General features: G+C 44.2%; 4 protein-coding genes across 4 annotated transcripts; 2 read left to right on the forward strand and 2 right to left on the reverse strand.

Annotated features, from left to right (window-relative positions):
* The first annotated feature begins 3,599 nt into the window (after window positions 1–3,599).
* Window positions 3,600–4,553, forward strand: LOC116268180 (uncharacterized). The gene is made up of 3 exons (XM_031649958.1): window positions 3,600–3,728; window positions 3,855–4,049; window positions 4,218–4,553. Exons 1-3 carry the CDS (start codon window positions 3,600–3,602, stop codon window positions 4,551–4,553), a joined length of 660 nt encoding a protein of 219 aa, XP_031505818.1.
* A 98-nt stretch (window positions 4,554–4,651) lies between these two features.
* On the forward strand, window positions 4,652–5,515 carry LOC116268181 (proteasome subunit beta type-5-B-like). The gene is given in 3 exon segments (XM_031649959.1): window positions 4,652–4,769; window positions 4,844–5,310; window positions 5,312–5,515. Coding segments are annotated over 3 exon segments (789 nt in total).
* Window positions 5,516–8,734: 3,219 nt separating this feature from the next.
* LOC116268182 (uncharacterized) lies at window positions 8,735–9,988 on the reverse strand. Its single transcript, XM_031649960.1, is given in 2 exon segments — window positions 8,735–9,065; window positions 9,068–9,988. Coding segments are annotated over 2 exon segments (1,245 nt in total). The 3' UTR covers window positions 8,735–8,741.
* Window positions 9,989–11,542: 1,554 nt separating this feature from the next.
* Window positions 11,543–12,307, reverse strand: LOC116268183 (uncharacterized). The gene is given in 2 exon segments (XM_031649961.1): window positions 11,543–11,815; window positions 12,068–12,307. Coding segments are annotated over 2 exon segments (513 nt in total).
* Between the last annotated feature and the right edge of the window lie 4,375 nt (window positions 12,308–16,682).

Consider the following 16,682-nt stretch of genomic DNA (forward strand, 5'->3'; position numbering starts at 1 on the left):
TCATTTCTGAGAATTTTTAGTCCCTCAGTTCGCCACTGATGGCGCACAGGGACAGGGAATACAGCGAGCTTTTGGCAGTGCTGGAGGAGTGGGAGAGGAGATACGGGAAAATCGCTCCCTGGGTGGAAATCAGAGCAGCGCTGAAGTCTAATTGCGAAAATGCGAAACTGAAGTACGGTCGGGCAGGTATATCGGACGAAGAAGGCATCCTCTTGCTTTCCTTCGCTGCGTTGAAGCACTATCTAGACCCCGAATAGCTGTAAATGCTGATTCGGACATACACGGACCATCGCGATTGCATATATTAGGTGCTGTTCCAGACAGGCAATGCTCGAGTGCTTCTGGAGATATCGAAAAGATTGGCTAAAAACTGCGCACAGCAATTGTATGAGGGTTATCTCACCAAGCAGTGCACTCTGGACCGCAGCAACCCCCTCATCACCTTCCTCAAGCGCTACCTGGTCACCTTCGACTATAAACTATCCAGCCAGAATTGGGAGAAAGAGTCCCTATCCCTGTCCTGCTGGAATTGCTTTAGAGCAGGGACTATGCATCCCAAGCCTATAGGGAATGGTCACACCCATCCTGCCTTAAATATTCCAAGAGACTGAGCCGTTGAGGCTCCTTTCGCCCGCACTCCACGACCTATATCTCACTCTTGTGGAGGACCACCACGAGGAACTAGTCAATGCTCTTTTGGGCGACATTTGCTTTGAAATTCTTCACTTCTCCTTCGATTCTGTGGGCCTCACCAACACTCCTTACCGCAGATAGGTCGAACTCAAGGGCAAAAAGCTGTTGGAACTGCTGAGAGCTGGCGGTTTCAGCCGACTCGGCTTCGAACTGAGGGCAGTCCTGAAGCCTCTCATCTTCCAGCACAAATAGCACGCTTTTCCCGAGGCCGCATCTACGAGGAAGTGGCCATCCACAGGCCATCCACCTGGTACGCTTCATGGAACTGCTCATCCAGTCCCAGTTCACGCAGCACTTCCTGGACCTGGCTCGCTTCTACCGCGCTCTCCTCCGGCCAGCACAGGCAGTCACTCGTCCCCTAGCTGCTGCTTTCCTGCGCAGCGAAGTCGCAGCTTCCGCTACTAGGCACCCTAGTAGCGCGTAGAGCTGGCGGGAGTTAGTAATTTTTTATTTACTTAGAATCTGAGAGTGGCATATTCCAGCAACTCCTTGACTATAATCCCCAGCTGAAGATAGCAGGCCTCTCCCTCAGCCAGATCCTGCAGCGTCGATAGGAGAACGCAAGGCATCCAAGCGCGATAGGTTCAGTCTGTAATAGGTCTAACCAGCTAGTTGGGTGGAGCCAAGCTGGAGGAATGTTACGAGTACATTCTGATGGTGGTGCAGCTAAGGGACAAATATCTGGGATACGATTCGCTGAAGTAAGAAGAGAAGATTTATCTTCGGTAGATCATGCACCAAGTGCTCTGCAGGAAGACCAACATATACCAATACCTATAACTGGACGCTGCCATTAAATTAGCGCATGCAGGTAACGGTCAGCCATATACTGATCCACCCCATTTATTACTCATGGTATGATAGTAATAATCCTAACGAATGCTCATTTATTGATTTTATACTTAAAAATCACCCATGTAGAGCTCTGCAGAAGTTCACAGCATACAGCTAGGCTTCCCAGTCACTTACTCCACCCTGCATCAGAACCCTGACTGTTGGATATGGAGGTTGGACAACAGCCATAGCGCTTGGTCTGCCAGCAAGAATGATAATGAACAGTGGGTGCAGGTCTCCTCCATTAAGCCTAAAAGTGGATTGCTGTCATCACCCAAGGCAGGCCCAACTGGTAGCAAAGAGTGACAGAATATCGTGTGTCTTGGTCGATGGATGGAGTCAACTGGACCTTTGTGGACGCAGGGAAGACTTTTCTCGGCAATACTGATAGGAACAGCAGAGTGAGGAATAACTTGAATAGGCAGTGACTGCTCGCGCTATTAGGATTCATCCAACCAAATGGGTAGGACATATCTCAATGAGGTTGAAGCCATTTTCCTCTCCACATGATAATCCTATTCTATTATTTATCTATTCCTTATAGCATCACGCAATTCTTTGGGATATAGCTGATTAGAAGCCAAAAATAGGACTTATTATCGATGACCCTTTGCAGCTAATGCCCATAAAGGATATTCTGTGATTGACGATTGTTGATCAACAACTATTTGTTTCTTTTCCTTTGAAAGATTTAATTATAATAAATTCTTGCATGGAGAATAGCGCAGAAGTGCACGCTGTACACTTGGGCTTTCCCGTCACCTATTCCACTCTTTACTAGAAATCAGACTGTGGATTTGGCGACTGGACAACAACCACAGTGCTTGGTCTCCCAAAAAAGATGACTATGAACAGTGGGTGCAGGTCTCCTCCATCAAACCGGAAAAGTGGATCGCTGTCATCACCCAAGGCAGGCCCAACTGGAACCAGTGGATCTCTTAGTATCGAGTTCATGGTCTTTGGATGGGATCAACTGGACCTTTGTGGATGGAGGCAAACTGTTCCCAGGCAATAATGATGCGCATGGCAAAATCAGGAACAATTTCTCAGAAGCCATCACCGCTCGTTCCATTAGGATCCACCCCACAAAATGGTTCGGCCATATCTCAATGCGATTCGACGCAGTATTCATCTCAACCTGATTAAGACTATGCTTTTATTCTCATATATATCTTTAAATGATATTCGAATGCCGTTTGTCTGGTTCCACATAAAGAAATAAATGGATGATGACAGGTTGGATGAGAATCAATAATAGAATCCTGGGGGTGGGTTCTGGATGTTTCCCTGCATTTGCGTGAGGAAGGGTTTGAACATCTGTCCGGCTGGAGTCTCCAGCAGCGTCTTGGCCTGGTTGTAGTATTTCTCGCCGATTCCCTTACCGGTGAGGAACTCTGCCGCCTCGTTGGTGAACATGTTGCAGTTGTGGTTGATGAGGTCGTATTTCTCAGGAGTGTACTTATGAGAAATGTCCTGGAGGAACTACTCAAACACCTCCTTGGGAAGCTCAGTTTGGCCTAGAGGAATTTCCTGGATAGGTTTGCCATAGGGTGTAGACTTGGGGGCATTATTGCAAATCCCTCCTCCAAAGTAATACTCCCTGCCGTAGACAACAAGCGAGGTGTGGTAGACCGCATCGATCTGTTGTCCGATGAGCATCATGCTCATTCCTTTGGCCATGCCCATGGTGATATCATAGACGAGTAGTGTGACGTTCTCTGTCATTTGAATTATATGGGATTATGAGAAATGGTAGGCTCTATTGATTGTTCTGGAGTTACACAATGAGCAAGCCGGGACAGAGCAAGAACGTGCAGGAGGCCAAGAAGCGCAACAACTAAATCATCAACAACCTCAAGCAGACCCTGGGCAAGCCCACCATCGTCGAAGCCCAACGCACCCTCAAGATCCTCGAGCGCCTCATCGACCGCATTGCTATTTTCCTCAATCTAGACAGCGACTTCGTCGTCAAGTTCAACGAAATCAACAACCCGCAGAAATTGAAATTAAATCGAGCACTACTGCAAGAACTCTCTCCACCCGTACTGGATCTACTCGTCAAGGAAGCAAAAATGGAACTGGAGTTTAGAACTCATGCCACCGTCGAGCAACAGGAAAGAGATGGAGAGATCGTGGAGGAAGAGAAGAAGCAAGAGTATTTGAGAATCAAGAAAGATATGGAGTACAATTTTAGGTCATTGGTTCGCTCGCTATAGAAACAGCCGCAAGACTTGGAGGTCTTGAAAAGTCTCAAGTCAAATTCCACCCCCAACGTATAGGGCTCATCCATCTACGAAAGTCTATCCAACTATAAGATCATCATGCAGAAGATGTTGGCTACTGCTGCCGAGGAAGAAGACTCGCATGCGCAGATGATCAAAGAACTGGAGACCAAGATCGACTCGCTAGAAAAGACGAAGGCCAACTGTGAAGGAGAGCTGCTAAGGCTGAGACAGGAGAGAGCCAAGCACACCGAAGAGAAAAAGGAGGAAATCGATAAATTGAAGAGCCAGATAAGGGAGGTGCGCAACTACAAGGAGAAGGAAATCTAGAAAATTAGCAAGGAGAATAAGCAATTGCACGACGGTTTGGTGAAGGACCACCGCACCAGGGAGGACAAGCTGAAGGCATAGATCAACACTGAAAAGGGCAAGCTGCAGAAGCTGCGGGACGAAAACCTTAAGCTGTAGAACAAGAGCAAGACCGAGAAGAGCACCAACGAGGCGCAGCTGGTCGACCTCATCAACACCTACGACAAGGAGATGTTCGCCCTCACCAACACCAAGGCCGACTCCCAGAAGGAACTCAAGCGGGTCAGTGATGAACTCAACAACCTCCGCAGGCACTTCTCGGAAATCGAGGAGGAGCGCAAGCGCGAAGAGGCCATTTTGGAAGCCGACCGCCAGCGCAGGGAAAAGTGGGAACTCATGGAGAGGCGTAAGGGAGAAGCTGCCACCAGGATCAAGGAGGCCTACCGTCTCTACAAGCTCAAGAGCAAGAAGAAGAAAAAGAAGAAAAACAAATGATTCCTATCCTACGATCTTACCATCCATTTGCCCTTCTCCCTATATTGGCTGGATAGGTTGGATATAATTTAAAAAATATTTAAATGTACAACGAGGTGATGGGCTTCGGCTCAGGAGAATTGATCAACGAGTTCGATCGCAGAGGGTGCGAATACATCGAAGAGTACCAGCAGGGACTTGGAGAAGCTCCGATCGACCGCCCCTACGAGTTCTGCGGCATGATCAAGCAGTCCAACGGAGAGGAGAAGAAGATCATGGACTTCAAGACAGGTACACAATTCAAAACGTAGGCACGACTACTTTGGCATTCGTGTTCAAGGAGGGCGTGATCATGGCTGTGGACTCCAGAGCCACAATGGGCAACTTCATCTCATCGGAGACCGTGCGCAAGGTCATCGAGATCAGTCCCCGCAAGCTGGCCACCATCGCCGGTGGAGCAGCCGACTGCCAGTACTGGTAGGCGTGGCTCTCGCAGGAGGTGCGCATGTTCGAACTGAGACACGGCAAGGAACCCTCAGTAGCTGCATCCTCACGCATGATGGTCAACCTCATCAACTACTACAAGAGATACGGTCTCTCTATGGGCCTCATGCTGTCCGGCGTCGATGAGAGCGGACCTCAACTTTACTACATCAACACTGAGGGAAGCAGGATCAAGGGAGACCTGTTCAGCGTTGGTTCAGGCATGACCTATGCTTACGGAGTGCTCGATACTTTCTACAGATACGATATGAGTCTGGAAGAGGCAGTCTAGTTGGGTATTTTATTTATCTAATGCAGGCCGCAAAGCCATTTACCATGCTACCAACAGAGACACAGGCAGCGGTGGTGTAGTGCGTGTGTACCACGTTCACAAGAACGGTTGGACTGAAAAGATAGCAGGAGACGACGTGAACAAGCTTCACTACCAATACCTGGCTCAGAAGGGGCTTTCCACTGACGACTCCCGCGGAAGGTTGTGAGTGATGATGTGGTGAATTGGATTACCTCAGCATTGATAGAGAGATCATGAGTGTGGGAGTGTTGTGGCGGGGGTGTGGTTTAAGTTATTTAGCTATTTCGATGGATGATGATTATAATGGGTATGGTAACGGAGTGAGTTGGTTGTAATATATATATGTTAAGGGAGAGTTCTTTATTGCCTGATATCGAGACGGGCGACCCCTATTAATAATTCTAGTTGTTGGACACTCTGGGTCAGGGCGCCTACGGATAGGTTTCCAAGGCGTTGCACAAGCGTACCGGCAACCTCTACGCCGCCAAGATCCTAACAGCCACCTCCCACACAGAAATCGCAGCCATCAAGAAAGAGATACAGATCCTCAAGCTCTGCGACAACTAACACATCGTCAAATACTACGGATCGTATTTCAAAGATAATAACCTATGGATCATACTGGAGTACTGCCACGCCGGAAGCATCATCGACCTCATCAATATCACACAAAGAAAATTGAATTAAAATTAAATCGCAAGCATCCTGGAGTCCGTCATCTAGGGACTTGACTACCTCCATACCAATAAGAAGATCCATCGCGATATCAAAGCTGCAAATATCTTGCTCAATAACGAAGGCGTGGCCAAGCTAGCAGACTTTGGAGTGTCCACTTAGAGCATGTACACCAATGCCGCTCATCGATCGCAAGTTGGATCCCCGTATTGGATGAGTCCGGAAGTCATCCGCCACAATTAGTACAACTTCAAGACCGATATCTGGTCCCTGGGAGTCACCGCCATCGAAATGGCTGAAGGAGTGGTCCCCAATTGCCACCTCAAGCCCTTCATTGCTCTCTTCCAGCTTAGGGATAAACCGGTCCAGGGATTCAAAGAACCGCACAAATGGTCACCTGAGTTTAATTCTTTTGTCAAGGAGTGCCTCAATACCAATCCTGCACTCCGGCCATAGGCTAAGAATCTCTTGAAGCATGATTTTATCGTGAAAAACTCGAGGGGACAACGTCTCTTGGCCTAACTGGTCCAAAATTCACTTTCAGATATCGAATAGTTTCGCAAAGGACAGGAGGACTCAGACGGATCGGAAAATGATATAATGAACATGCTGAATGCTTCAGGATTTGGGACCAAGACCATCGTCAACAATCGGACATAGCGAAGCCAATAGAGCCATGTCAACTATGAAAAGAAATCTTGCGTTAGCTTGGCGGTGGGGGCGATGACGCCGGCAATTCCTCCATGGTGATCAACGACAATGAAGGATCGATGATCATCAACAACAGCATGATCGTGGGGGAGGACAAGGAGAAGTAAAAATAGAAGCCTTCTGCCTTCCTCAGCAAGTATATAAGCGGGCTCAAGAACTCAGAAAGTGAAGTGGCTAGCCAGAAACAACTCATGAAGAAAAAGATATCTGATTACGATGAAACATGCCTCACATAAATCTAAGAAGTTTTTGCCAAATATCGAGGCATTATCAGCTAGCTTCTCGTCAGCAACTTAGGAGAGCAATTCTTTGGAATGGATACTAACTTCATCAAGGAGGAAATCAGCAGCAGGCTTCACAAATCCTAAAACGTGAAAGCTTTTCTACAGCAGTTCCCCAAATACGAATAAAAAAAGAAGGAAGTGCCAGTGAAAGAGTTTTAGCGGTCTGATTTGGCCAAGAAAAAATCATAATTCTCTTAGATGGCACACCACTCCACGCAAACTAACGACCCTGGCTATACAGACCTCACCCAATTCAAAGAAATCTATAGTAGGGGGTGAAGAGCCAGGAATTTCCATAAAAAGAGTTCAAAACAAACGAGAAGCATTGCTTCAACTCAAAATCCATCATCTCTGACATGGAGAATGTGAAATATTCAAAGGACTATCCTGGAGAAGAGATCCGCTTTGGCAAGAATGACCGATCGAATAAGCGCTTCATCGTGACTGAGCCTTACGAATGGACTTCTGCTGATAGTAGACCCTTCATGAACAAGTAGGCTTGCTCTTCAACTGACAAAGCAAACCTCAAGGAAATGTTCCTCTCGGATAACACGCTGGTATCATCTATCATGAAATGCGCCCAGGGTGGTGGCTTGCCTGAAAAATACTACGAGCCTAACACTGTCAAGCATGACCGTGTAGCAGAAAGCACTCTCTATCACGACTGCTAGGACTAAACATTCAAGCATCAGAACAGCGTGACAGTGATTCGCGGTCGTTAGTTCAAGAACAACTACAGCGAGCAGTAATACTTGATCCTCAACGAGTAATTCTAGGGCGACGACAACGACGTTAACGTCAACTATTTCTAGCCGAAAGCAAGCACAGGCAAGAGTTCCAAGAACGCCGAGCCAAAGAAGAAACCTAAGGTGCAGAAGCGGGTGGGTAGCAGCGAGAAGAGAGTGGGAGTGGGGAAGAGCAGCACCAACCTCAGGAAGGCCAAGTGACATAAATTTTACCAATTGATATTGCATAGCGCTGAGACCTGCTCATTCAACAGACCACTCCATCAAATATCCACTATTTATACAGATAATTATCACAGTAGCTTCAAATGGATGGTAATCGGGTCGATTTCCTCCGAATATGCTGGCCCAATTCCAAGGACTGTCTTAGAGCCGGCTTTGATTTGGGTGTGTCCTGCGTCTTCCACCAGATACATGTTGATACCGATGTCTAATTTCTAAAATTTTTGCTTTATTTCCAGCAGTTCCTTTTGAGTCTCGGTTTTTACCACTACCTTTGGCGTACCCTGCATCAACCAACTGTCCAAACGCTGTTTAGAGCGTTCATCGTACCGAGCCTCCTCCTAGAGCTGTGTAATGCTCCAATGACTGCATGGCCCACCTGAGCGCAAATCTTGCCCTTTCCCATCTTGAGCTCTCCGTTTACGATGAACATCATCTTGGAACGAGCATACTTGTCAGGTAGTTGATAAGCTTGTTTGGGTTATATATATGCTGAAAGGTCTGCATTAGGTCCCTCATCTGAAAGTTTGAGTGCAATTTCGCTGGCCTTTTCGACGTTGGTGGTGATCTCCAGTGCGCGTTGGATGCAAGCCTCCTCAAAGCCGAGTTCCTTGAGTTGTTCGTAGGGGGTCGGTTGGCGTGGTGGTTATTCTTACATGGTGATATAAAAATTGGATGAATAATGGTTTAAATCACTTCTTAGCGTTTTATGCTTTTTGGGCTGCGAGCCGAGCCACCAGTCTCTTATTGACAGCCTTGATGAAATCTTGGGTGTTTAGGTAAGTGTTCCTGGGACGTTGTTTGTGTTGTGAACGCAAATGGCCAAATCCTTAGTCATTTCTCCGTTCTCGACGGCTTCGATGGTGGCGGCTTCAAGAGTGTGGCAGAAGTTTTCGAGTTCGGCATTGTTGTCGAGGCGGGCACGGTGGAGAAGACCTCTGGTCCAGGCGAAGATGCTGGCGATTGAGTTGGTGGAGGTTTCCCTACCCTTTTGGTGCTCTCTGTAGTGGCGAGTAACAGTGCCGTGGGCAGCTTCAGCCTCAACTGCACCGTCGGGGGTGTAAAGCACGGAAGTCATCAATCCCAAAGATCCATATCCTGAATTAATTGACCTTTACCTTGAGCGACGAGGTCGGATTGGACGTCACCGTCATAGTTCTTGCAGGCCCAGACGTAGCCTCCTTCTCCCTTGATGACTTGGGCGACCATATCATCGATGAGTCTGTGCTCGTACCAAAGCTTCTTTGCCTCGAATTCTTTCTTGTAGGTGTTTTGGTAAATTCCCTCGAAGATGTCCTTGAACCTGCCGTCGTATCTCTTGAGGATGGTGTTCTTGGTGGTCATGTAGAGGGGGTAGTTGCGGTTGAGGGCGTATTTGAAGCAGGCGTGGGCGAATGCTTCGATGGAGTCATCGTGGTTGAACATCAACAGACCGACACCGGCTCCGGGGTATTTATGGACGTCGATATGTTGGTCGGGGGTTCCGTTGGCGCCCTTGAAGTCAACTGCGATGTTTCCTGCTCCTGGGATGAGGAAATCGGTGCAGTTGTAGACATCACCGAAGGCGTGTCTGCCGATGACGATGGGCTTGGTCCAGTTCTTGACCAGTCTTGGAATGTTCTTGATGAGAATTGGCTCTCTGAAGACAGTTCCGTTGAGGTAGTTTCTGATAGTTCCGTTAGGGCTCTTCCACATCTTCTTGAGCTTGAATTCCTCTACTCTTGCCTCATCAGGAGTGATGGTGGCGCACTTGATGCCGACCTTGCAATCCTTGATGGCCTTGGCAGAGTCAAGAGTGACTTGATCGTTGGTCTTGTCTCTGTGCTAGATGCCAAGGTCGAAGTATTGGATGTTGAGATCAAGGAAGGGATGGATGAGTTCATCCTTGATGAACTGCCAGAAGATTCTGGTCATCTCGTCACCGTCTAACTCGGCAACGGGGTTTGAGACCTTGATCTTTTGGGAAGCGAAACCGTAGCTCAGCAGGTTTCTTGAGGTAAGCGACAGGCACCTTGACAACATCAATAAAATAAATCTTTAATTTCAACTCGTTAGATGTCGATATATATATCACTATTAAATATTCAGCTACTCGGCATAGAAAGGGACACTGAAAAACTTGGAAAAAATGATAAGGTTTCAGGATCAAGGGATTAGGAATAAAAGAAGGTCCATTGGTTTATATTTTTCATCTGATTTTTATATTTTATTTTTATTATGACTATCCCTCCTACTTCAGAGTTTTTTTATTGATTTTTATTATTCATTCCTTTTCTGGTGAGTTTATCCTTTTCCACTTTTCTAAGCGATTCTTCTAATTCTATAAGTTATACTATCTAGATGAACCATTAGACGATTGAAAGAGAAAATAGGGAATACAAGCCCATCAATTGCTGCTCACAGGGAGTTAGCATCCCTCAAATCCTCGCCATTGGCCTATTTGTAGGCATACATATCATCGGCTTCAACCTTGTCCCGCAAATGCTTCATCTACAATCAGCAGTCATGCATGGCTTGATGGCTCTAAGCTACCTCACTCTCATTTTTTTGATGGTTTAATACATCAGATTGTCAATAAGCGACCCTTCAGACCCACATTTATATGATAAGGACTATCATCTGACTGAAAAAGAAGAAAAAAGATGCGAAATTTGCAAGACTACAGTATCGGCGTCGAGTCATCACTGTCAGAGCTGTGGCAGATGCACGGAAGGATTCGATCACCATTGCATCTTTGTGAATAACTGTGTGGGAAAGAGTAATTATTCCATTTTCATTCGACTTTTAATTGCGATCATTTTGCACACAGGCACTAATATGGGAATATTTCTATGGCTTTTCCTTACTTAGAAGCATTCATACAAGTGGCTTGCTATTGCCTTTGGAGCTCTCAACATCATTGTCTTCATAGAAGTGGTAATTTTAGCTATATTTCATACTTATATCAGCTTTTTCCTTTTCAAGACAACTTTACAGTGGATAAAAGGCGACCAAGAGGAGTCTCGGTCAGTCAAAACAGAGCCTGCAGACAATACTCACGTGTAGTTGATCAAGGTGACGAAATGTCCTAAATAGCATAGAACAAATGATTTAGAATGATTATCTTGATAATGATTGATGATAAAAATAATTAAAACAGTGATCATTTCAGTATCGTGAGAAACTGTAGCCAGTCTTTATCTCCTTCAAGCTACCCTGTCCTGAAGCCAATCCATTTTTGTAGTATTTTGTTAATACCGGACTAACTCCATAGGACTTGTTTGAATCTTTTCCATAGTAGCTATCATATTTATTCTCAACTCTGCTCTCATTCTTGTCCAGTTTATACCCTGATTTCTCTCTTTTGTTCTTCAGGATATCCTTGAGAGATTGTTTTCTTTTGAGCTTTTATTTATCCTCATCGTTCAAAGCTGAACTGTAGGGATAGCCTGGTGATACTGAAGCATTATATTTGTTCAATGATTGAGGCTTGCTTGGTGGAATCTTATTTAGAGAATGACGAATTTCGTTTGTTTTCTCTTTCATTATTTCAGTTGCCCGATGAATAGATGTTGGCTTCTTGTACTCTTGTGGAGTTTATGGATGCTCACTATATAGTCTCTTGACCCGATCATAGATGAGCTGCTTGTATTGTTTGAGATTGAGTTTCTTGTTGTCAGAAACTGGAGGAACAATGGCCTTCTTGCTCACTGGTTCTTCTTTTGGATTGCTGAATTGGGCAAGATAAGGATGCCTTAGTGCCTATTGGGCAGTTAATCTTTTATTTGGATTGAATTGAAGCATTTTATTCAATAAGTCCAGAGCTTCAACAGGAGTATCGCTCTTGAACCAATCCTTGAAAGGCTTGGGCTTGGGGATATTGAGTGAGTCGATCATGGTTGCAGCTACTTAGCTGTTGAGAGACTAAATATCGCTTCTTGAAGGCTTGCCCACGAATGAAACTATCCTCTCAAGTTGGTTCAGAGTTGAATTTCCGGGGAAGAGAGGCTTTCCAAGTAGAAGCTCAGCAAGGATGCACCCAATCGACCATATATCCGCAGATTTTTCATAGGTTTGAGACCCCAAAAGAACCTACGGCGCGCGATACCACCGAGTGGCCACTTCCTCAGTAAGTGCCAAATCTTTCTCCTCATCCTGATACAGGCTTCTGGCAAGTCCAAAATCACACAATTTGAGGTGGCAATCGGAGTTGATGAGTATGTTGGAGGGTTTTAGGTCCCGATGGATGATGTCGGCGGAGTGGAGGTATTTGATGCCTTTGAAGATCTGATACATGATGAACTTGTGGTGTATGTCCTTGAGGATCTTCTGTCCGATGGCGTTGTGGAGGTCGGCTTCCATGTACTCAAAAATGAGATAGAGGTCTTTGTCGTTTTCTGCGCGGATGACGTTGAGCAACTTGATTATGTTTTCGTGGTTGAGCTCATGTAGGTAGCAAATCTCGCGGTAGGTGCGCTGGGCGTCGATGGAGTGTTGGAATGCGTCGAAAATTTTCTTGAGGGCTAATGTTGCGTTTGTTTTTCGGTCAGTGACTTTCCAGACGTGTCCGTAGGCTCCTGAGCCTATCTTTTTGGTGAGGGCGTAGCGGGAAAGGATATGATTTTCAACTTATTCTGCCATTTCTATATAATTGGATTTAAATTTATCATATTCGCGTCTTAAACTCTTTATCATCGTTAGACACACTTTGGCCCCAGGCAGGAGCAGACCAATATAAAGGAAGAAATTTGATTACCTTTTAGGAAAAGTAGCAAAGATTATGGAAATCAAGTGGTTTTTCGTTTGGATTTATGGATAGGAAGATATAAGAAGGATAAAGACTTTACTGTGATAAAAAACAATACAGGATTGCATCTGGTATCGGATTTAATAAAGAATTTGATGGAAACGTGATCCATGAGTTATAAATAAATTTAAAAAATGAATCCAGACAATTATAAACTGCAGGTAGTTCGGTATAAAAGTGCCATATTTCAGTTTGAACTTTCTTTGATTATGAAGATTATAAGTCTACCAGAAAAAGCTGATGCAAATAATGGAGAAAATGCATGTAGCACAGCTGAATGAATCTTCAACACAAAATAGTTATTTTCGCTTTAATCGGCTCAATCGATGCAGATGGTTTGAGATTTAATATTTCTTTATTCTTCAACTTCGAGATATTGTTTGTTGACTGTAGAGAGATAGCTTTTAATTAAAATAGACGAATCAAGTTTAGGGAACTGACTTTTTGGAACTGATTTGGCTGTTCTCAGTCCCCAACAAATAGTCCCTATAGGTGACTGGCGGTTTCTTAGAGTTGATCTTGATGAAGAGGAACCTTAGGATCTGGTTAATGTTGTTGGAATCTTTATAATCTAGCTAAGGATGCTCGTAGAAGACTTAGAGTAGGTAGGACTATAGGTGGCTGCGCTGGTTGAGCACCATTTGCGAGCATGCCTTCATTTTCTTTATGTCTTTTTCCTTCAGCTTCAGCCAGGCCTAAAGCTTTGTGACTCGCTGCTCCAGTTCCTTCTTCGTCTACTCATTTTATTTTTCGATGGTTTTGATTTCTCCATCAAGCCGAGTTATTTAGCTGGAGAGGTACTCACGTAGTTTGTTGTACTTGTTCTCCAGTTTGATGACTCTCAGACTGCGCTAGTATGTATCATTGGCTTGCTCATTAAGCAAGCTGTCTATGTTTGATGTGCGATTATTATCTCCCTGGAGTAACTCTTTGTATTATTTTTCTAGGATTTCCTTTTCGGATAGGCAAAGGTTGATTTCCTAAAGGATGAGTTAGTTTTCTCTTTTGATCTGTTGCTATTTATTCATTTCTAGATATTAGCTACTTTACTTTGTTCGAGTTTGTTGACTTCCTGTTCTTTGATATTTTAAATCTCTTTCGTGACGTTTTCGCGAATGTCCTTGCGTTTGGACTAATGTTCATTGATGATTTTATCGATATCCTTGAGCTGATGTGTCTTGTTGGAATCTTATCGTTCCTTGAGTCGTTCTAAAACCGACAGATACTCAACTTCTCGTGACTATTTAAGCTGGTGCTTACTCTAAACTGTTTGAGGTGGTCAATCTTTTTGATGGTTTGATTGATAAGTCTCGTCATGTTTTCTTTCTATGCATTTTTCTTTTTGGCGAAGGCTTACAATTAATTTTCCCATTCGTTTTTATGTTTCTTTCGAGTGTCTTCAAAGGTATTGCGTAGTAATTTATAATTATTCTCCAGGTCGGTGAGTTCCTCTTCTTGTATCTTAGTTGTTTTCTCGATCTAAAAAGATTCCTTCATCTGCAATGATTGACGATTTTACGTATTTTTAGTTGGCCTTTACCATTTCGGTCTCGATTGTTGATTTTTGCTTCATTCTGAGGATAGGACGCGGCATACAGATAGGTCAGCTGCTACCTCAACTGGTAGATCTACTCCTTCAGTCCTGTGGTATCGCTAAGTAAACACTCAAATACAGTTTTTTCATCTGTAGAATCTCCTATTTTTCCCGTTGGTCCTCGCCAATCGTCACCTTTTTATTCACTTTTTTAGACATTCAAATCGAATAGAACTTATTATAAACTAACCCCAACCATAAATGCTGAGCCACCTTATCGAAACTTCAGAAAGAGTATGTATCTTTATTCTTTTGAAGTTTATTCATGGTTTCTAAATATATGGATTAAATCTTGATAATGATTTTGGAATCTAGATCAAAGCTTATCTCATAGTCGAAGGCCATTATGACTAAGAGCAGGAATGCGAGCAATACTGTAGAAATGAATCCTTCTGCTCCTGCCAATTGGGCTTTGACTTTCACGATGGGTGAGCTTGCAGCGACACAGCTTCCAGTGGGAACCGACAATCCTTGGATCGATGCAGAAAAGCAACAGTTGCAGGTTGTGCCAAAGGCATCGCCAGAGCAAGTGCTCCAGCTTCCTGTTGCAGAGGTAAAGGGACATGGAATACCGAGGTTCACACTTGTATTGAAAACTGTCGAACCGAAAATCCCCCAGATTCAGTGATGCTTACTGTAGATCCGGAACATGTCTCCACAAATGTAACTCCATTCAGACAGAGTCCACCGACCGAGTAGCACATGTTCATTGTTGCGCTGGCCATACAGACTCCACTAGAACAGCTGGAGCCTGCAAACTCATAAGAGCATTTTCCTAATTGCACGTTTTGCTGGATGCTAAAACTGCAAACTGAGTTATCGTTGCAATATTCCGCTGTCACATCTCCGCTGAAGATAATGCATTTGCTGCCGATGCATCCTGTTGTGCTTTGGCAGGTTCCACACTTTACAGTGACGTTATAGACCTTTGGGCAAGCCAACATTAGAAGAAAACTCAAGGTTAGGCAGAATAAAGCTCTTGGAAGCATGCTTTTCAATAAAATATAAAAGAATTACTTAAAAGCCACTATGTTAATAACTGAGCATAATTAAGTCTAGTTTGTTTAAACGTCTTGATTTTTTAGGGGTAGCTTTGGCAAATAAAATAAATATACTCCTTCAGAATTGAGATGATTTATTTTTGAGATTTTAGACATTACGGCTAGGATTTTTAATTGTTTTTAACATCGAGAAAAACTATCAACCTCTATAACCTTAAGAATCGAAAAGGGAGAACATCTAAAAATCTATAACCTATAACGTCACTTCAACTTTCGCTATGAGCAAGTTACTGATTAGCTCATAGTGATGATAGTTTCCTCAAGGTTTCCGTAGCTTAATAAAAGGGTTAATTATAATAAATGCTTTGCGTGATCAAAAGCCGACTGCCAAGACCATCACCAACATGAAGGCTACTGATATGATCGATATGAATCTTTTATCTCCATTGCCCAACCGGGCCTTCACTTTTACCAATGGCGAGTTTTGCGCAACGCAACGTCCAAGAGGCCTTGCCAAACCGATGGCCTACAGCGACATGCAGCATGAGCAATTAGCTCCAAATGCATCTCCAGCACACGCGCTCCACTCTCCAGTGATAGAAGCGAAAGGACATGCCATGCCTATATCAAAAGTTCCAGTGAGATTGGTGGGGCCTATGAGTCCTCCACTCTCAGTATATTCCACTTTTCCATTTGAGCATGTTTCTTTTATTTGTATTCCACCAAAGCATGTATCTTCCTAGCACATCTTCTTGTTGATCCCTGCTACGCAAACTCCACTTAGGCAAGTCCAGTCTACCTATGAGAGCTTCTTTGCATGCGAAATTTAGATGTCTTACGGTAGATCAATGGTGCAAACTTCTTAGCTGTTGCAATACTCTGCTGTGATATCTCCGCTGAAAGAAATGCAAAGATTGTTAATACACCCTGTAGTCTTTTGGCAAGTTCCACAAGTGACTTTGACTTTGTAGGATTGGGAATTTGAGAGGGCAATCAGAGGCATAAGGAGAGGAGGAAGAGGACTCTAGATTGCATAATAATTAATAAATGTATGGGTTTGTTTTATTGTTTATAAAAGGAGCTTAATTTTTTCATTCGGTATAGTCTGCTATACCTAAACAAAAGCTCTAGTTATCCTTTATGCAATCTCCAGGATATCCGAGAGGTATTGATATGGCTTTACACGGCTTCCGAATTGTAAATCACATCGAAGCAAAGATAATAAATGCTGATGAGATCAAAGATCGAACGCTAGAAGCATGAACAAGAGGAAGGCCATCGGCATGAAGACCAAGTAATTCGAATGATTCGTGTTCTTAGAAAAATCGGTATTTT

This window comes from Nymphaea colorata, unplaced genomic scaffold, assembly GCF_008831285.2.
Source record: "Nymphaea colorata isolate Beijing-Zhang1983 unplaced genomic scaffold, ASM883128v2 scaffold0144, whole genome shotgun sequence".
NCBI lineage: Eukaryota > Viridiplantae > Streptophyta > Magnoliopsida > Nymphaeales > Nymphaeaceae > Nymphaea > Nymphaea colorata.